Consider the following 22381-nt stretch of genomic DNA (forward strand, 5'->3'; position numbering starts at 1 on the left):
CTACACTTTAACATTTAATTTAATTTTGTTTAGAATTAAAGAAAATGAGTTTGGCTGGATTTTTCCGAGACGTTGTGCCCCAGAGCTATCTCGGTCGGTAGGAAAGTGGATTCGGGATGGTCGGTATGGAATATGATGTTTTTGTCGTGTCTGTCTCTCAAATCTTTCCATTAACCTTGTTAGAAGCACTAATGTAGCGAAGAGCCTGCTTATATACTGTTGGTGGAGCCGTTGATTCGTCGGGACCCGAGTGCATCCGAAAGGAGCCGAGCGAAATATAAAGAGCCGCTAAATCGGCAGGTGCCGAGTGCATCTGAAGGAGCAGAATGAACCGAAGCCGAAGATCTTTAAATTTAAAAGCCCCTATGTTAAATAAAAATTAACGTTCCAAATTTAAACAGGAGCAACAAAAAAGTGTCATTTAAATAGCCCTGAGTCTTAGCAATCACCTACCATCCAAGATTTTCATGTTCGTATCACGAGGCCCGTTGCATTAATGAATCGTCCAATGTTACAATGTGCGTGGCAGGAATTTGACTACAGGCTCGATGTGTGCCACGTGACACAAGGAGCTCAAATTGAGTACATGTGATGCGACATTATGAACCAGATGTAATACAAAACGTTTTGAATTTCTCTTTTGATTAATGATACTTTTATATATTTGAGTATTATTAAAGGATGAGTTAATCAAGATTTTAATGGGAAAGATCATTTGTAATAACCGTATAAAGAAAGAACCGTATTGAAAACAATTTTTTTTTTTTAAATTTATTACTAATTCATTTAAAATTTATGTCGAATTATTTTTAGCAATATGTATATTTTAAACTTTATTAATTTACCTGGTTTCCTTTTATTTTTTATTTGATGTTGACTTAGTTATTAACAATTTCGTGCATAGTAAATTTCGATCGGGATATTTCTACAAATACTTTTAAAGGTCTTTTAATTGTAAATTTATTCATTTTTTCCGCGATATCTTGTTAAATTATAAGCTGGTTGATCAGTCACCGGCTTAAGCGTAAGTATAAATTTATTAAAAGTTAAAAATAACTTTCAAACATTCTGATGAAATAAAAATATTTGTAACGATTAAATTAGATTTCATAACAGCATTTTTAATTCAAAAATAAATTAAAAAAAAAAAAATTAATAAATAAACAAAACCGACTTACATTATTTAGCATTAAAGTAATAAAGAAATCTGCTTGTATATTACAGTGAAATATTAACGCAATGTTGTTAGGTTCAATGTACAGATTTGTAAATAAATTCTTTGCGTAACCTAGAAGCAGAAAGACCAAGGTGAGCTTAGAGCGTTACACTCGCTGGATAATAATGTTTTCTTTATAAAATTACCTTACATCCCTAGTGGATCACAAATCATAAATGTCACTGAACTGTCACCAGTATGTCACTCACGATTGTAATTTATTGCAATGTAACCTTTTCGTACAGGCTACTCAAAGAGATTTGTTCAGCGTTGTGCCTTTGTTAATATTATTATGTCTCTATTTTCTGTTAATTATTTATATAGATTAAGGTCTTATATTTACACATAACACACACACACACACACACACACACACACTTTAATAAGGATCTATCATCAAATCTGTCAATATTAAATTGTTCTCTTTACTCAGTGTAATATGATGTAAGAATGTTACATAACTTCTCTAAGAAATCAGTCAGGTTAGTGCTTAATTAGCTATGCTTTCTTTCTTTCTTTTTCCTGTTTAGCCTCCGGTAACTACCGTTTTAGATAATATTTCAGAGGATGATATGTATGAGTGTGAATGAAGTGTAGTCTTGTACATTCTCAGTTCGACCGTACCTGAGATGTGTGGTTAATTGAAACCCAACCACCAAAGAACACCGGTATCCACGATCTAGTAATTAATTAGCTATGCTGCTTTTGGATAATTTTCTTCACTTTAAGAAAGCCATATAATTCCATATACAGTGAGACGTTGATTATCCGAATGCAGTTTTTTGTTCGCCCTGGTTACACAGGCGATTTTAAAAAATTAATACACCATATTAAAAATCTAAAATACCATTCCGATACAGGAAGTATATCTTTATTTTTAATTGACTTTTTTGCAATTTCTATTGCACAAAACATACGTAAATTTAGGCATTTGTTAATAAACTAATTTTTAAAAGATTGATGTAAATACATTAATTCGACGAGTATGAACTATGATATAATGAATATTCTGCTGCTCATTTACTGTAAATCAAATTACCAAATATTGAGCTACAGCGAGATCGTAGTGGCCTTACGAGGAGATGATCAGCTAAAAAGTGAAGAAAATGACGAGATTTGCATGCAGGACAAGGAAAAAATGAATGTTTGTTTATGTCTAAGGACTGATTGAGCGACAAAAAGAGTGTAATTCTACACGAATTCTTTGCTGAAAACGATAACGTAATCTTGCAACGAAAATAAATATTAAAGCAAAAATAAATTACTGGTTTTTTTTTTAAATAAGAAACAGTGTTTTTAAAAGTAGGCTCGATTTTTTAACTGTCACTAACTTTTATTCGATTAAACGTATTGTAATTTTTAAGAAATTATATTACTTTTCTGGTTATAGCGGTATATGTTACTGTAACAGTTACAACGGAAAGTGTATAGATCGGTAAAAAAAAATCGACAAAAATTGGTGATTTTTTTTTAAAAAGTTTTGTGCCTTAAAAATATTTTAACTTTTTTAATAAAAAAAGTTTTATTCCAGTGTTCCCAAGTCTGAAAAATTTATTTTTATCAGACGGACGTTTTTTTGTGTTGTTGTACTGTATGTTGCCCTATTTTTTGGTCTTTTAGCATTGGAAATTTGGTAGACAGGTACCTTCTTTAGGGGGAAAGAATGTATTACATTTTTGAATAATTTGGGAAAGAATTAGGGGTATTTTAACTGAAATAAAATTTAAAATCTTTACTGAGCATAAAATATTTCTTGCAAAAGTTGAATTTTTTTTTTTTATCAAGGACCCAAATTACCAAAACTGTTTATTTAATACCATCCCCTCCTCAAAAAGTGACGTAATATATTTTTCTTCTTTTACCTATATCTTGATTTAGAAAAGGAATTGTGATTTTCTTGCATCTTTATTTTCTACATCAGTTGTCCATCAAACCACTATAAAATATTTTGCCCATCCCACTCACATGGTTTGTGGTATTAAAAGATATATTTTTAGTTTATTTAGCCTCCGGTAACTACCGTTTAGATAATACTTCAGAGGATGAATGAGGATGATATGTATGAGTGTGAATGAAGTGTAGTCTTGTACATTCTCAGTTCGACCGTTCCTGAGATGTGTGGTTAATTGAAACATAACTACCAAAGAACACCGGTATCCACGATCTAGTATTCAAGTCCGTGTAAAAATAGCTGGCTTTACTAGGACTTGAACGCTGTAACTCTCGACTTCCAAATCAGCTGATTTGGGAAGACGCGTTCACCACTAGACCAACCCGGTGGGTCAGGAGGTGGGTCACAGTCTTTTTTTTTTTTTTTTTTTTTTTTTTTCCACTCTACTCCCCCGGGCCGGTCCGACTGGTTGGTATTGCGCCACCCAGGGGAGTGTCTGGTAAACTCTAACGAGCCTCTCCGCCTACCGGCTGAACGTCCGGCATGGCAGGTCGGCTCGCCGGTGTCAGCTCTTTTGAGTGATTTTCTGTTTGCCCATTTGGAAACCACGACATACCCACGACTACCCGTGGCACCGGGTCTTTTCTTACTCTTCTTCTTCATCGGAACCTATCTAAACCCTTGGAGTCCTCAGTGGATCATTGAGAACGACACACCTCAGCGTGCCGTCTCTCACCACTGAGGCTGTCCACCCTACCCTATTCTACACTAGTAACCTAGTCGCCTTTCATCTATATCCTTCTCTGTTAATACTGCTACTATAAATTCCGTAACCTTCTTCCAGTTTATTTCGCTCCTCAACATGTGCTCTAGGACCTCTGCTGGGCTCATACCTATTATGCCACAGTTCCTCCTTTTAATTGCCCACCTCTCGCAGCAGAAAAATGTGTGTTCTGCATTGTCAATTCTCTCACAGTACATACATTCTGGACCTGACCTTCTTCCAACACGATGGAGGTACTCATTGAAATTTCCATGACCTGTAAAAAACTGCGTGATATGATAATTTAACTCACCATGTTCCCTGTCTAACCGTAGTGTAAGATCTGGAATCAGCTCCTTCGTGCGTCTGGCTGGTCCATCCTCCTGCCATCTATTTTGCCATCTATGTCTAAGTTTATCTTTTGCTTCATTTGCTTCGAGGCCTTGCGCCCTCTCGATTCTATTTAGGGCCATTAAGTCTATTGGTGGCACCCCAGACAACACGCACAACGCCTCATAGGAGACCGTCCTGTAAGTTGAAACAACCCCCAGCAACAGCCTCCTATGAGTACTAACCAGTCTGTTCAAATTTCTTTTAACCCTGACTGAATGCCACCGCACTTGTACTGCATATAACATCATAGATGTCACTGTGGACGCTATCGCCCTTCGCTTAGTGGGTCTTGGAGCTCTCTGCGAAGACATTATTATATTCAAATTCTTAGTCATCTGTTCACCTTTGGCACATATGTCTATTATATGCTGGGTGAACCGGCAATTCCTCTCAAAAGTCACACCCAGGTATTTAATCTTTTCGACCTCTGTTATTTGTTGGTTTCCAATTTGGATGGCCGGACGGTCTAAAATCCTCTTCCCTGTGAACATAATATATTTACATTTTTCTATTGCCAGCTGGAGTCCCCTCTCTTTCAACCGATTATCTATCGTCTGTAACGTGTTGTTAGCACTCTCTTGTACATCGACAGTTGTTTTACCCTTGATGAGTATCGCCAGGTCATCGGCATAGGCAATTACTTGTACCCCATCCTGATAGTCTAGTCTTAATATCCCATCGAAGGCCAGTATCCAGAGTAAGAGTCCCAGTACAGACCCCTGTGGCACACTGCCATAAATATTGAAACGTAGGCACTCACTCTGCGTCTCCACCAAGCATTCTCTATTTGAGAGGTATTCCCCTATCTGCCTTCTTAAATAAGGACTGATACCTTTTTCCACTAATGCCCTATTTATTGATTCCCACTTAATAGAACCGAATGCATTTTTTACATCTAAAGCTATGAATAGGGGAATACGCCTCGTTCTCCATGTGCCGCTCCTAGTATCCTTAGCCCAGTCGATCACCTTTGTCGCCGCCTGTATCGTCGAACGACCCTTCATGAATCCAAACTGATTTCCCCTAATGCCTATTCCTTCCTCAAGTTCCTTAAAGATTCGGCCAGCGAGCATCTTCTCCACTACCTTCGCCATGGTATTTAAAAGACTCAATGGTCTGTATAAAGGTTCTCCATTCTCAATTGTGCCTTTTGGGATAAACACCACCCTAGATTCCTTCCAAATTCCTGGAAATGTTTTGTTTTCTAATCCATGGCTGGCAACATCAAGCATTTCATAAGGAATTCTCTTTATCAGCCCTTTAAGGAGTGCCGCTGGAATTCCATCTGGACCCGGGCTCTTCCTATTACCCAGTTGTGCTACAGCCAAGTGCAGTTCAGAGAACGTAAAGCGTCTGGGTTCGCAATCTGTGATGATGGTCACTCGCCACATCATGTGGTAACACTCGCCAGTCCCAGTGTTCCCTACTCCATCTATCGTCTATGATTGTTAAGTCCAAGACTGACGAGTGTCCTCTCGCCTCATATGTAGGGGTGCCATCATTTACACAATGACAGCTAATTGCCCCCATCATATCCGTAAGGATCTCACCTCTGCGATTGGTGTATGCGCTCCCTGCTGCAATTGCTTTACTATTGAAATCACCTAGAATAATGATTTTCTTCCTAGCGTTATTTACTACTCCTTGTATTATGTCTAGTCTTCTAGTAAATTCATGTATGTCACAGTTTGGAGACACATAGGCACCAATCGCTAGTGTTAAATCCGACTCTACCGCCAACATGCCTCCAGATCTGGACTTCAATCTCCATGCTATCCTGCCACTTACATCCATAATTGCCACGTCACCATTTGTATCCACCATCCAGCCTGATCTAGCAACAAGGTACTTGTTCGGCTCCGTGATTATCAATAAATCAGCCCTCTGCTCTATGACCAGTTCACTAACCAAATCATGAGACATGGTGCTTCTGTTTGCGTTAACCATTATCACCCTAAGCATTTAAATGTTTTGAGCACCCCCAGCCTCCGGTGCGGTGTTCTTGGCTCCCACAGTCCACGCAGCTACAATGCTCCCGGCATTCAGCAATCTTGTGGTCTCTGCCCCCACAATTGAAGCAGAGATCCATTCTGTCAGGGCCCTTGCACTCATGTTTACGATGTCCAGTATTCCAGCATCTGAAGCACTTTTCGTCTGATTCCCTAATATATGCCCGACAATTTACCCAGCCAATCCTCAACCTTTGTTCCACCAGCTTACAGGCAGCCCTATACGAGGTGATAACTGTAACATTTTGGGTCTCGGCGTACCCTTTTCTAATTGACGATATCTTGATATCCTCATCAGTACCTACTCTTGCAGTAATTGCAGCAAAAATTTCTGTCTCAGTGGTGTCATATTCTACATCCCTGATGTGAACTATTGTGCGCCTTCCCGCTCTTGTACGCAGGTCAACATGCAAATCTGCCGCCTTATCTCGTAGGTTACTTGTAAACTCAGCAGCTTTCTGCGCTCCCTGAATTCTCACGTGGAGTTCTTCATTCCTGCCCTTACGTAAGGAGATGACCTCTTTTGCATCTTCGCTACTTACTGCAGACTTCATCGTTTTAAGTAAATCAGAATAGGATTTTCCAGCTGCTTTGATAACCACAGTACGACTGTCAACTGCCGGTGGTGTCGACTTTTTAATACGGGCTTGTCCAGACTTGCCTTGTATAGCTTTACCTTCAACTGGGATCGTAAGCACTTTAACCGCTACTTCCTCGTCTCTCCGCAAATAAGATATTAATTTCTTCATGTAGTTTCCAATATTATTATTGGGGACGACAAAAACTAAATTACCAGCCTGAGGAATAATCTTCCTTAAAGCCCTCAATATAGCTCCCATTGTGCTCTTCTCAGTAGCATTACCATCATAGTAGATTTTGTATTTACTTTTCTTAATGTCGTCACAGTCTCCAAGAATTGATCGTACATCTTTACGAATGTCGCCTACTTTGTATTTGGTACTAATACCTTCTTTTTCATCCCCTCGACTTGATTTACTTAAATCACTAACAGTACAAGAGTCCACCACCTCAGAAGGCAACTCGTTAATCAAACTAATTTTGTTCCGCAAACTATTTGGCCACCTTTTGGGCAGTAGATCTATTATTTGCTCATCTGTCAGCTCCTTAGTAAGAATTTGCTCCATCTCATCTTTCACAACTATAGGGTCCGTCTGAGTAGCCTGCGTAACAACTGAAAAAGGGGACGAGACTTGCATCAAGGCATTAAGCCCATCATATATGCCTTTGAGCTCCTGCTCATGTGTACTTATGTATTTTGAGAGACCCGGTCCCATATGCTGTCTCAGCGCCACCATAGTTAATCCCAATTGTTAAACCAGATTGCTAAGGCTCTCCGGCGGTCCTTCTTCTTCTTCTGAGGACCCATGTCAGGGTCTCTTTTTACATTTACCTTCCGTTTTCTTAGTAATGGTAACCTTTTGTGAGCTAGAAGCTCCCTGCGATAATCCCTCTAAGGAGAGTGATCCTCTTCGTCTCATATTAGCGCTGTTGGACTATGGGGACGATCCTGAGTCCAACGAGTACCCACTCGGGGATGGGAGCCCCAAAAGAAAATTGGTGTAGGTCGGGGGGGGGGGGGGGTCGGTAAAATGTATCAACCCAAAAATAGGGTCCAAAATTTGGGGGGGTTGGGGGGTCAGTGGGTAGGAAACTTTTTGGGATGGATTTATAACTTGGGATGAGGATTGTAGGACGAGTGGTTCAGAAATTATTAAGGAACTAAGAATTCCCTAATAAAAACTAGTCTAAGGACTTAGAAAAATTTCACTCGTATAACTACTAATACACGAAAAAATTTCCTAATCCTTGTTTACAGTTAATTTCAGACTGGTATTAGCCTGTCAACTAACTTAGAATAATTTGCTATTATAAGCTCTTTTTTTGTTATTTTCGATTGGTTTTTTGGTTTTTACATTGATTTGGTGGACTGGAACTATAAGTGGATTGGACAAGGAATACGGACTATCATTTTTGAGTTATTTGGTTACGGATTTATCAAGTTTTTTATAGTTTTTTGTTCTCATTAGTGAGATCAATATTTTTGTGTTTTTTACTCGCTAAATCTTAGATATTATAGTGTGTTAAAGTGTTGGTAACTTTTAACAGTAACGATAAGACTACTAGTGTGTATAAAAAGTGAGTAAACTTATTGTACAATAACTTTTTAACAGTTTTGTGAGGAGGTCACAGTCTACGAGAAACAATGTGCACCCCAAAGAACTCGTGCAACATTATCATTGTGCTATTCTCTGTGTACGCCGTTGTACCGTCTTGCTGCACCCAGCAGTCTCGTTGATTTTACATTGCATTAAAATTCTAAGAATTTTAATCGTTTAATAGGCCTTACTCTTTAGTATTTCTTGAAAGAAAATTACTCAAAACTTTTCACTCCTTTTTTAGAAAATTACAACTTGGTTTATTTAGAATTATGGCTGTATCTTTGTATTATTTTTTTTTATTTTTAATTTTAAAGTTCTGTTTTTAAATTTATTATCATCACCGAGGGATAATTTTCTTAAAACTTAATTGAAATATTATTTATATGCATAACATTAATTAATATGATTGAAATATAACATTAATTATAACTGTTTCATTGTAATTGTAAATATTTCTGTAGTGAAATGACTGACTTGTAGAACTGGAACTGGAATGGCGTCGTACTAATGGAACGGAACGGAACGCAAGGATGTCGGAGTGTGCAATACCCTCCTACTTTCCGCAGTGTACGGATTTGCGTCCTTTGTTGCTGGGTGATTCTACTATACTGGCGGGTTATTAATAGGAGATGGCGTTAATTGATTTGATGAAGTTTGGATTGCTTTCCGATCATCACCGAGTGATAATTTTCTTAAAACATTATTTTACCTGAATGCTTCCCCTTGATTATGGAAGTTCCGAAAATAAAAAAAAATTACGCAATTTCAAATTTTTAATCCTCGAAACGTATTTTGTTAAACAATCAAGTCACTAAAATAACTTATATTTCCCTCCCTGATGGAGAGCTCCCAAATTTAAAAAAAAAAAATCAGAACATAATACTTCAATTTTAATGATGTTTTTTTTAATCATTATAAAAGCCCCAAACTTAACAAAAATCTGACTGTTTTAACATCTAGTTGCACCTCCCCTTTTGATTGCAATCGACTGGACCAAAAGTCCAAAATCCAAAATAGGCCAAAATCGAAAAAAAATGAATTTTTGGACTTTTTCTTAACTGCAGTAATAAGTTCTCATTGAGAGATTTTTAACGATACGTCATAAGTGGTACTTATTTTCATTGGTTCCAGAGTTATAGTTAAATAAAATTTTAATTTAATAGGCACATCGGTTTCATATACATGTATTTATTTAACTTTTTTTTAAATTTAAATATATTGATCAATTAATAATTATTAACCTCTGATTGTAAAAAAAAAATTGAAAATAAATAATAATTTAATAATAACAAAAAAAAAGTTATTAGTAAAATAAAATTTTATGTACTTCTCATTTTAATTCAAAACTTTTTACAGAGGTTATAATTGTTAATAAATCAATATATTTAAATTAAAAAAAAAAGTTAAAAAACAATGTTGTAATAATATGTATATGTGGTCGGATTCGAACCGATGTGTGCATGGTTACGGATGCGACACATTTTCACTTACACCATACAACTTTTTGAGCGACTTGAAATAAAATTAATATATAAACTAATATAAAAGTCTGATACGGACACCACAAAAAAAAATGTGATGCAATGTAGTGTCCACCCCAATGCAATTGTGCAACTGTCCGTCAACTTTATTAAAGAATTGGAAGATCGTATCTCACTTTCAAATGAAATAAGTTTAAATGAATCGCTATAAAACATGTGTATATTTAATTTAATTCGCGTAAAGGAAGTTATGTGGTGTCCACATCAGATATTTTTAATATGTTAATACGGAGAATACTTAAAATGACAGGAAAAAACTAGATGTCAGTGTGTTTACTCTAATGTATATTTGGGTTATTTTTATTGAGTTATAGGATTACTACGGTGTTTCTCTGTTTTATTCATCAGTTTATAAAACATGCTATATTAAGTAATTTTTATGTTAAAAAAAAGTGGGGGCGCAAAACGAAAAAGTACATCAATTTCTTTCAGATGATTTTTTTCAAATTTTGATTATTTTATGAGGAAATTTTTACTTACTGAATTTTTTGTAACGTATTAGTGCATTTATTTGTTGCTTCATTTAAATATGTTCTTAGTATATTTTTAATTTTACTGAAACACATTTTTTTTCGTATTTTTATTAAGTGTGATACCAATTAAGCATTAAAATGATATTTTCATTACGTCAGACAAATATTCTTTTTTATTTTCTAAGTATTCAAATTCGGCTTGGCAAAGTAAATCTGAAAAATCGGCGTTCCTTTGTAGTTATTTTTTAAACCATAACGGTCAGAACTATTTCTTAGAGCTGATAGACCGTTCAAAATTCTATTGTAGATTTCTGAAGATTTATTTAGTAGGATTTATCTTCTTCAGTAACATTAATTAAATTCCGGTTTTAAGTAACAACAATTATTAGACGGATTATTAGACGTTTTTCTAATAGAATTGTTCTCTCTATGTTTAGTCACTCAGATTTAAAATCTCCAATGACCTTTTTTTTAAAAGTTCTGAGAGAGTAAAATCATACGCTCTTGTCGTGATGAATAGAATGAGGTAATGGATTAAAAAGTAATTAAAAATATATCTATCTATAGAAAAAAAAACCAAATCTATAAGAGAAACTTATTAAAGGTTTGTTTTGCTGGAAAATATCTAGAATTAAATGTATACAACTCCTAGATAAAATACTTGATGATTGAATGATCAAGGTTGTTGTTAAATTACATACACAAGGGTCGAAGAGATTTAGAATGACCTTGAAAGAGATTTTTTTTTTTTACCAAGTCGTTTCTTAAGAGTTTATTCTTAAATTCATGAAAATGATGATGATAATTAGCTGTTTTATTGAATCATAATCATTATTATATTACACAGTAATCATATAGTAATGATTTAAAATGTAATCTTTTTGAATGCACCATACACAAATTCATATATTAATTTTATATATAATGAATTTTTATATTATCACAGCTGAAAGAATCAAGGAGAATCAGATTTTCTCAGTTTTACAACAGAGCTGTTTTTTTTTTTTTTTTTTTTTTTAATCTTTCTTACTTTAAATTTGTTATTTAAAACTTATTAATGACAATTATTAATAAAATATGTCTTAAAACATAGCTAGCGATGACTGAAATATTACAGAACACATTAAATTACATTTTGATGACACATAAAATCTTTGTGTTTTTAATCGATTAATCTAACCTTTTTGTTTGTACGATATTTTACAATTCATATATTTATTTGTGACCGAGTTCATTTTTCCATATAATGAATAAATAGTAGAATGCAATACCTTAAAGATTGTCATGATTGAATAAACAAAAACCAGAAGAAATTTACAAACCCCTTTTTCACAGGGGATATTTCGATTGTGAGCGATTATTTTTTAATTTAATTTAGCAGTTTTAAAAGATTTTATATTGATGAACTAGTTTATGGATTTGTTTTATATTTATTATCTCCCAACCGGTCGAGTTGCTATCTTTTATATTATTTTACTGATTTATTTTCAATAACACCACTTTGAAAAGTGGTGAAAATAAAAATAAAATGGATTTTATTTTTTTTGGGGGATTATTTTTTTTTCTACTATACTTTAAGTTGATTGATGATAAATATTCGTTTTACTGGGATTTTCTTTTAAATATATGATTTACCTTTAAAAACAGTTATTAAATAATGTACCAGTTAGATTTATGAAATCATTGCTCAGTGTTCAGGAATATTGCCTCATAATGAATAAAGAGTGAGCCAAAAGATACGCAACCGAATAATTAATATTCTTAAAAAATCTTTATTAACATAATATACTCTACTGTATTTTTTAAGTGAACAAAAAGTATATTTTTATTTATTTATTTTTCTCACAATAGATGTTGGAAATGACCTCCATCTGCTGCTAAACATGCCTGAACACGTTTCTTCACGTTATTTGCTACTTTTCGGATAGTCATTGTACTTACGCGGAGTATTTCGTCTTTGATGTTGTGCTTGAGTCGGTCGATTGTGTGAGGATTGTTCTTATAGACATTATCCGTCGATGTTACCGTAGAAAAAAGTCGGATGAAATTAAATCTGGCGATCTAGGGGGCCAAAGTCTACGACAAAATTATGTGTTCCCCAAAGAAAAGGGCAATATTATTATTGTGCACCGTTACAACGTCTTTCTGCAGCCAACAGTTTAGTTTATCTTCCTTTAACAGTGCCACAAATTGCACGATAATGTCCTGGTAACGTTCAGCTTTTATTGTTTCCGTGAAAAAGATTGGGTTTACATTTCTTTTCCGCGAAATCGCACACCAGACTCCTTTCTCTTTTTTCCTGTTTAGCCTCTGGGAATTACCGTTCAGGTATTATTATTACTTCAGAGAATGAATGAGGATGATATGTATGAGTGTAAATGAAGTGTAGTCTTGTACAGTCTCAGTTCGACCGTTCCTGAGATATGTGGTTAATTGAAACCCAACCACCAAAGAACACCGGTATCCGTATAAAATAACTGCCTTTATTAGGACTTGAGCGCTGGAACTCTCGACTTCCAAATCAGCTGATTTGGGAAGATGTGTTCACTACCACAATAACCCGGTGGGTACACCAAACTTCTTCTTTATTTTTTCTTTTAACCTCCAGAACCACCGTCAAGTATTGCTTCAGAGGATGAGATGAATGATTTGTAGCGTGTGTGAAAATTCAATGCCTGACCGCGATTCGAACCCGGGACCTCCGGATGAAAGGCCGAGACGCTACCACTCGCGCCACACCAAACTCCTACCTTCTGTGGATGTAACGGGGTCTTATGGAAAATGTGAGGATTTCTGAACTCTGGTATCTGTCGTTCTGGCTGTTTACTAGGCACTTAGGTGAAACCGTGCTTCATCAGAGTAGAAAACATAATCCAGTACTCAAACTGCTGCGAAGAAACAGCAAAAACCATCGACAGTAATGTAGTCTTTTTCCCCTAGCAGATTCTCGGAGTTCACGCACAAGTGAATGCGATACGGACGGAGTGTCAGCTTCTTTGTGGCTCTGCAAACACTCCCTTAAGATATTCCGGTTTGTTAACAAAGTTTTCGTGTCGACTTTCTTGGTGAACGTAAGAAGGATACGCGAGTACTTTCCAATGACGCATCACTTAAACCATAGGTAGGCCGGACAATTTATGTTCATCCGCACTACTGGTTTTTCTAAAACGAGCTACTGCGCGTAAAATCGTTGATTTATTAGGCATCCGCTGTTCAGGAAAAGCTACCCTAAAGTCTTCCTGACACTCTAAGAATGGCTGCGATTTAAAACAAGTTTCAACAATGAACGCACGTTAAGCCTCGGAGGAACGCATGTTGTCTACTCACAGTTTACTCACTACTACATCAAAAAGAAGGAAAATTGTTTGGCTATCGTGTGCTACTCTTCTTCTACAAGGTCACGTTGCCAACACACACATTCCCGCCGGCAAAAAACTAAATTTCCATCCAAAAATTGCACCTTTACCCCTGTTGTACAGATATACATACATCTTTTGTTAATGTAATACGAACAAAAAAAATTTTTTTTTTTCTATTAAGAAAATCTGTCAGATGGTTTATTACATAATTCTTTGAACTGTCATCTAGTCTTCCTGTTAATTTCAACAATATTATTGATAAGCAAGTCAAGTTATCTGACAGATTCTGTGGTAGTCAACTTTTAGTTCGTCCAGTATTAAGGTTTACCCTGGAAAAGGTGGAGAATTTTAACCATAAGGATTAATAATGTCCCGGACCTAATTATAAAAATTATCAGGCAGAATAACTCCGTTAATTTTTTTGCACTATTTAACTAGTTCGATGCTTCTTCTCTTGTGTGTCGTGACATAGTGTTATATAGTTCTAATAGATTAGCTGCTGATCTTAGAATCCCTAATCGAAGATGGTTTGAACTCAATGGAATAATAAGTGGGGAAACATCTTATATCTAGGCCTTTAAAACGTTAAATTCATAAACGACGAATTCTTTTACAAAGTATAAAAACCGTATCCCAAAATCCAAATACAAAAGTACTTTCTGGTGACGTCTGTTAATCAATAGCTCTTTACTCAAGTAGATAAATCTGTACTGGAGCAAACCATTCCGAATAATAGCATAATGTAACCTCTGAAGAGTGCCTACAATTAAAATCTAACCATAACTAATATCTTTCATGAATCTTTCAGAATCAGTTATGGCTATGGTCTACGGAGAATTATATAAAGTAAATCTGGGAAAAACGCATCTTCCTCTCTCTCACTCTCTCTCTCACTCTCTCTCTCACTCTCTCTCTCACTCTCTCTCTCTCTCTCTCTCTCTCTCTCTCTCACACTGTCTCTCTCACTCTCTCTCTCTCTCTCTCTCTCACTGTCTCTCTCACTCTCTCTCTCTCGCTCTCTCTCTCGCTCTCTCTCTCACTCTCACTCACTCTCTCTCTCTCTCTCTCTCTCTCTCTCTCTCTCTCTCTCTCTCTCTCTCTCTCTCTCTCTCTCTCTCTCTCTCTCTCTCTCTCTCTCTCTCTCTCTCTCTCTCTCTCTCTCTCTCTCTCTCTCTCTCTCTCTCTGTTTTTCTCTTCAGCCTCCGGAACCACAGTAAGGTATTACTTCAGAGGATGAATGAGGATGATATGGATGAGTATAAATGAAGTGTAGTCTTATACAGTCTCAGTTCGACCATTCCTGAGATGTGAGGTTAATTGAAACCCAACCACCAAAGAACACCGGTATCAACGGTCTAGTATTTAAATCCGTATAAAAAGTAACTGCTTTTACTAGGATTTGAATGTTAGAACTCTCGACTTCGAAATCAGCTGATTTGCGAAGACGCGTTCACCACTAGACGCACCCGGTGAGTATCAAAAACAGTACTACCTATCCGATTTAATTAACTACTCTCTAAAGACAGTAGTCGGTTCAAAATACCCATAACTTTCTTTGTACCGGTTAGATCGAGGATTTCAGTAGCTTTAAACCTTCTCCGGATAACGCGAACCATTTTGCAAAAACCTGCGCGTAAATCGGTTTAATAGGTTTTTAGTCTATAGCGGACAAACATACGAACATTGCCTTTTATATTTATAGGAGAAGAAAGTTTGTTTGTATATTTGTTTGTTTATTTCGTAAATATCTAGACACCGGTGCCACCTGGCGGGTATACTTTTAGCAAAAATTTTTCGTTTCACGTAACTAATATGTATTCTGAATACGCGCCAAATCGGAAAATAAATACAATGTTTTTAAATATCTCAACCCCAGCGCCACCTAGTGGATTCAAACTAATTCAAAAACCTTCGCGGGTGTGCGTACAACTCACCAAAGTTTCATCGCAATCGGATGAATGGTATAGGAACGCATATGGGACAAACAAACAAACATTGTCTTTCAGAAAAGCCAGATTTGATTTTTTAATAAAATCCTAGTTTTTTTCTTAAAAAACGTTATTATGAATTTAAAAAATATACATAAAAATAGCTTTTTGATTTTGTTTACAACTATTCCTATGATTTTTCGGGACGCATACGGCCCGCCCTATTAGCACTCCCTGAATGCAATTTGAATGCAAGATAGTAGATACAGTTGTTCTTGGTAGTTGGGGTTCAATTAACCACACGACTCAGGAATGGTCGGCCCCTGAGTTTGTACAAGACTACACCTTATTTAAATGTCATACATATCATCCTTATCTCATCGGGCCGTGAAGCAGGGTTGCTTATTGTTCACTAGTTGAACGATTGCAAACTACACATTAAGAAAAAAAAATTAATAATTGTTGCATTTAAAATGAAAGTAAAAACGGATACCGTACGTAGTGTTAAGTATTTAACCTAAATATAAAATTGCACAATAATAAAAAGGATCTATAAAATATACAAATAGAATATCTGACAAGTGAAGATGGTAGACCGTACGTTGCCTATCAACCTCTCATAACGGTTGACATGTGGCGAACCACAGATAACCATCCGCCTGAATAAATGCACATATAACCTCGTTCCCAGGCCTTGGCACTGTTCAGCCTTCAGCAGGACTCTCAGATGCCCTGATACTAACACGACTACATGACACGCCACGCACGAGCATCACGCATTGAATAGTACACAGTTTAATTTACACTTTTGCTACCAGGGAGGAAAACGTTTGCTTAACAATGTTCTATTGTTCTTTGAAAATTCATTTTTAAATTTTATTAGAATTAATAATAATAATAACAATGATAATAATAAATTATAAACACTGCAAATTTCAAGATTTCATATTTTTATACATATATATCTTTTGTGTTATCAGATCTTACAGAAATTTTGATAATTTTTTTGATAAATGATACTTTTGCTGATTAACATCTTTGATTTTATCAAACCATAAATTAAGTGTTAATAAAGAAAATGTGGTGCTATAGGAGAATGTTAAAAATCAGACGGGTTGATAAAGTGACAAATGAAGAGGTATTGCGGCAAATAGATGAAGAAAGAAGCATTTGGAAAAATATAGTTAAAAGAAGAGACAGACTTATAGGCCACATACTAAGGCATCCTGGAATAGTCGCTTTGATATTGGAGGGACAGGTAGAAGGAAAAAATTGTGTAGGCAGGCCACGTTTGGAATATGTAAAATAAATTGTTAGGGATGTAGGATGTAGAGGGTATACTGAAATGAAACGACTAGCACTAGATAGGGAATCTTGGAGAGCCGCATCAAACCAGTCAAATGACTGAAGACAAAAAAAAAGAAAATGACTCGGATGAGAATTCTATATCAATATCCTATTAAGTATCTGATTCGAAAACTAAGTTGATTTCTTTTATCCCATCTCAGTTCACCGTAAATTAACAATTTACTTTTGTTTTTAATGACAAATTCAAAATATCTATTTTCAGTTTACTAAATAACTAACGGGTAATGTTTTTTTACTTCCAAAGTAATGTTCCTTTTACTTGTACGAAGCAAAGGAAGTATTGTGATCGCGAAAAATTTCGGTTTTCACCTTCAACGGAAGTATCCATTCTGATCATCCATTTTGACTAATTTCGACGTGACGTCTGTTCGTACGTATCTATGTATCTCGCATAACTCAAAAATGATTAGCCGTAGGATGTTAAAATTTTTAACTTATATATTTCATTTAAATTAACTGATTATAGCTCAGTTAATTTAACTAAATTTTAATATAGTATTTAGGCCTCTGCACCTTCAAATTATCTAAATTAATATTTTTTTTTAAATGTGGAATAATAATTAGAATACCCACAGCAAGCTGTATTGGCCTATTCTATAATTCCGGAATATAAGAAGAAAAATTGAAACATAAGAATTATAATTAAAAATTCAGAAGTTGATTCGACAACCAGATTTAGAATTTCCTAGTTTTTTTAGATTAATTTATTAAAATATGATATAAATACTGAAATAATATATTGCTAACTAAAAGAAAAAGAAAAATTATAATTACTATTTTTTATTATTATTCCTTATATGTACGTTGCAGTCTGTTTAATTAATGAACAATAAGCAACCCCTCCCTTCCATGTATGACATGGCATACATTGGCATGTATGACATGTAAATGAGGTGTAGTCTTGTATAAACTCAGGCCGACCATTCCTGATATTGTTGGTTGGGATTAATTGAACCCCAACTACCGAAGTACACCGGTATACACTGTCTAGTATTCAAATCCGTACAAAAGTAACTAACTTTTACTTCGATTTGGATCTTAGAAACTTTGATTTCAAAATTCAGCTGTTAAACAAGTTGCGAAGACGAGTTTACTACTAGACCATCTCCATAGGCTAAAGAATAAATTAACAACATATTCTCATACAGTTGTATATAACTATGAAGTGATTTGCTTTACAAATGTCTTTTTTGTTAGTTTTTTGATTATTCGTAATTATTTTTCGTTCATTTCAATGCGTACAGATGAAGAGAAAATCGTATACGTCGTGTTTTATATTTACAAACTTTAGAAAGAACATTTTTTCTTTCTCGGTAATAATTAATTGATTATGTGTGGAATGTAGAATTATCGTCGACATTGCATCGCATAACGCGTAATATGTACACTGTACCTATAAAGAATCATCCGATTTTAAAATTTCATAACTCATCCTCACCATTTAATCCGTCTTGAACGAACAAAGTACTGTTTGAAAAAGAGAACTCTTGAATTTCACGCGGTTGCCGCTAGGCAGCATTAGAACTTCGTTCACTCCGTGTTAGAGAAAATGGCGACTCTACAATAGAAATCATTTTGTATTCTACGCTTCGCACAGTCTGAGTCTGTAATTTCTGTTCAGCGTGATTTTCTTGAGAATATGGTACTGATAAAATACAAATGATATTTAAATCTAAAAAAAATTATTTTTTATCTGAAATATTTAGGCCTTTCCAACAAAACATAAATTTGAACGACAAGAAACAGATAAAAATCTACAAGTAAAATATATGAGGTGATTTATTGAATTTTAATCGATTAATGATCTGAAGTAAGAATTAATTAAAGAAAAAAGATATTTGAGAAAATACATTCCATTAACTGATTGAAAAAAGAAAATATTTTCGACATAATCCATTTATCTACTGGCGTAATCGTTGATTTAATAAGAAAATGATTTGAGACCAAATTTACTAATTTTTTACAGTTGTAGAGGAATTGTCAAATTTGTATGAGAAACAACATAACTGCAAAATAGACGTAAATTGTATGTGGAAATATGTGAGGTAAAGAGTTTACCTGATTATTAGAGGTAACACATTACTTCCTTATACGCCTGTTAAATTACATATACACATTTCTTTTAGAGTGAAAAGTACATAAAATTTTATTTCATTAATAACTTCTGATATTTTTTCTTATTTTATTTTTATTGTTATTATTGAATTACTACTTATTGTATTTTTTTTTTTTTTTTTTTACAATCAGAGGTTAATAATTATTAATAAATCAAAATATTTAAATTAAAAAAAAGATGTCTGATTCGAACCGATGTGCCTTCCCCTTGTAAGATCCAAATGTCTCTCATTAATAAAAATTTTATTTGGCTATAATTCTGGAACCAATGAAATTAAGTACAAATTATGATATATCATTGAAAAACTCTCAATGAGGACTTATTACTGCAATTAAAAAAAAATCCAAAATCCAATTTTTTTTGGCTTTTTTGGACACTTTTGGTTCAGTTGGTTGCAGTCAAATGGGGAGGTGCGCAAGTAGATGTTACAAAAATCCTAAATCCAAAATTTCAACATCCTAGGCTAATCGTTTTTGAATTATGAGAGTAAATACGTACAGACGTCACGCCGAAATTAGTCAAAATGGATTCAGCGTTGGTCAAAATAAATATTTCCGTTGAAATCATCTGAAAACCAAAATTTTTCGCGATCACAATAATATCTTTACTTAGTACAAGGAAGTAAAAGCGTTGAACCCTTTTCCTTTTATTATTACATGTTAATAACAAAATGTATTTTTTATTTCATATTTTTTTAGATTTTTTATTATTTCAATCCTTTCAAAAAATGGAGAGAAGACAAATTATTTTTGCACTTCTTGATCCCTTCCCTTCTTCTGATTCAATATTAGACATTACATTAGACATATCCATTTTAAATACTTTATTTCTTATTCTAAATCTGAGTTTAGTATGCAATTTCGTCAGTATGAAAGAAAACTCCCGTAACCTCTGGGCTAGCTTGGTGGATAGAGATGCTACTTAGCTGTCATCAAACGTGTAGAAATTTGATCAGTGTTCTTGACATTTCATCTTCATTATGGTTACTGAGTTATATCCACCAATGGAAAAGGAAACAGATGGGATAAAACAAATGATCGGTGAGATCAAGGTTAGGACTAGCTTCTCTTTGATTTAGATTGTGAGAGGAAACAACAAGAGTTTACGTGGGCAATGCCGATTGAGATATGTCTATTTTCTATTGGGATTGACGAGTACCAATTCATTAGTAATATAATTATATGTATATATAGTAAGATGAATTTATGACGGAGCAACTGAGTTTTAGTATATCGTTACACTGAGTTTTAAGTTATTATACGTATTTTTATCGAGAATTGTATAGTTTGAGGATAAGTATGAAACTTATTTTTATAATCCAAAACTATATATAATTAACATATCTGAAGGTCAACAATTTTTTACATATTAAAATTAATTTCATGGGTTTTTTTAATATAGTTTACGGGATATTCTTTTATAATAAATAACATACTAATAGGATATTAGATTGATATCTATAGAATTAAAAATATATTTAAACGAACAAATATATTTTTTTTTAACTGGAAAAAATGTAAATTCATAATAATAGTTCGTAAGAATTTTATACCACGCGATTTACATACAATATAAACGGATTTAAAAATAAAAAATTACATTATAATTTATATCTCATTTAAGATTAATTAAAGTAGAGAAAATACGATATAAGATTAAAGAATCAAAAATTAAAAACAAAATATTATGAATAATTTTAATTTAAAAAAAACCGTTTTTCTTTTTCAAGTTGTCGATGTAATTTATAATAAATATCATTATTAATATCAATTTGTTGGTAGAAGATCCGGTATAATAATTAAAAAAAAAAAAACCACAATAAGGATAAAACCTAACCGATAATTATTATTATTACATGAAACAATAACTGGTATTATAACTGGAGATTATTCCGTTAAAGGAAACATGAAGCACGCTAAAACTACAAAATACTTACACCTAACCTTCGTCTTATTATATCGATGAGTTACACGTTTACATATATATATGTTCGCTTAATATAGGATACACATTCAACGTGAATAGAAGAGGCGGAATTAGAAGGTCTTAATTTAAACTACAAATCGGTTTCGACCCGTCACGAAGAGATAGCACTAAACATTTAAAAAGACGGGATTAAAAATTTTTACATGGCTAATTAAATTCATCTATTTTGCCGGAAATCATGTTAATTAATAATCTGGTAATAAAAGTCGAGTAGGTCAATGGAAGTTGTAATAATATATATGTACTATATACATATGATTTTAAAGTTATCGTAAATTTAATAGTACTTCCTCTCTAATCCAAACACACAAAAATAAATTTACATAATTATTACCTATCATAAAGAATAGAACAGTTTCTAATAACACCTAATATTATAGACATCCTTAATAATTAAAGCAAGGTAAACAACTTTGAACTAAAATTTTTTTTTTAATATTCTTATATTCCTTAGAAGGTTTGTAGTATAATAATAGATTTCATATTCGTTTTATTGTTAAATCAGCTTTATTTTAAATAATATTTTTTCCAAAAATTATGACATCATATTTATATTTCAACTATTGTTTTTTTGTTTGTTTCTTATTCGGCATATTTCTATCGTGATTACTTTTTATTTAAAAAAATATTATCGCATATTTTACTTATAGATTAAATATTTATAATTTAATATTATTCAGAGTGTACAACGAAGAAACAGAAAAACTTTCTGGACATGTTCTACGGGTAAAAACAATTAAAAAAAAAAGATATAAACATAGGTCTGGAAACGCTTTTTTTTCGAGTTACTGCTAGCGAAGGATTTTTCCCGGAGTTTAGCTCCTCTAATAAAATGAAGCCCTACTGTAATTTTTGGGACCCAAATTAAGGAGTAAGTTGGTGATATCTTATGTAATTTAGGCTGGGATGTAGGATAAGACCGGTTCCAGAACTGTAACTTTAATAGTTTCTAAGATATCCGACTTAAAACACAAAGTTCGGTGTCGAAAAACAAGTTTCTTTTAGGTCTAGTACAATAACTTTGTTAACAGGTTGACTGCTATGAGACATCAAATAATGTCACAGCCAATTATCGATTGCTATGAGATATCATTTGATGTCTCAATTTAACAATCCAATACTGCTATCAGACATCAAGTGATGTCTTAGTGCAATGTC

General features: G+C 33.9%; 1 protein-coding gene across 1 annotated transcript; it reads right to left on the reverse strand.

The window, feature by feature from the left end:
• Nucleotides 1-5598: 5598 nt before the first annotated feature.
• On the reverse strand, nt 5599-6186 carry LOC142320092 (uncharacterized). Its single transcript, XM_075357767.1, has one exon. It carries the CDS (start codon nt 6184-6186, stop codon nt 5599-5601), a length of 588 nt encoding a protein of 195 aa, XP_075213882.1.
• Between the last annotated feature and the right edge of the window lie 16195 nt (nt 6187-22381).

Source organism: Lycorma delicatula, chromosome 2, assembly GCF_047948215.1.
Source record: "Lycorma delicatula isolate Av1 chromosome 2, ASM4794821v1, whole genome shotgun sequence".
Lineage (NCBI taxonomy): Eukaryota > Metazoa > Arthropoda > Insecta > Hemiptera > Fulgoridae > Lycorma > Lycorma delicatula.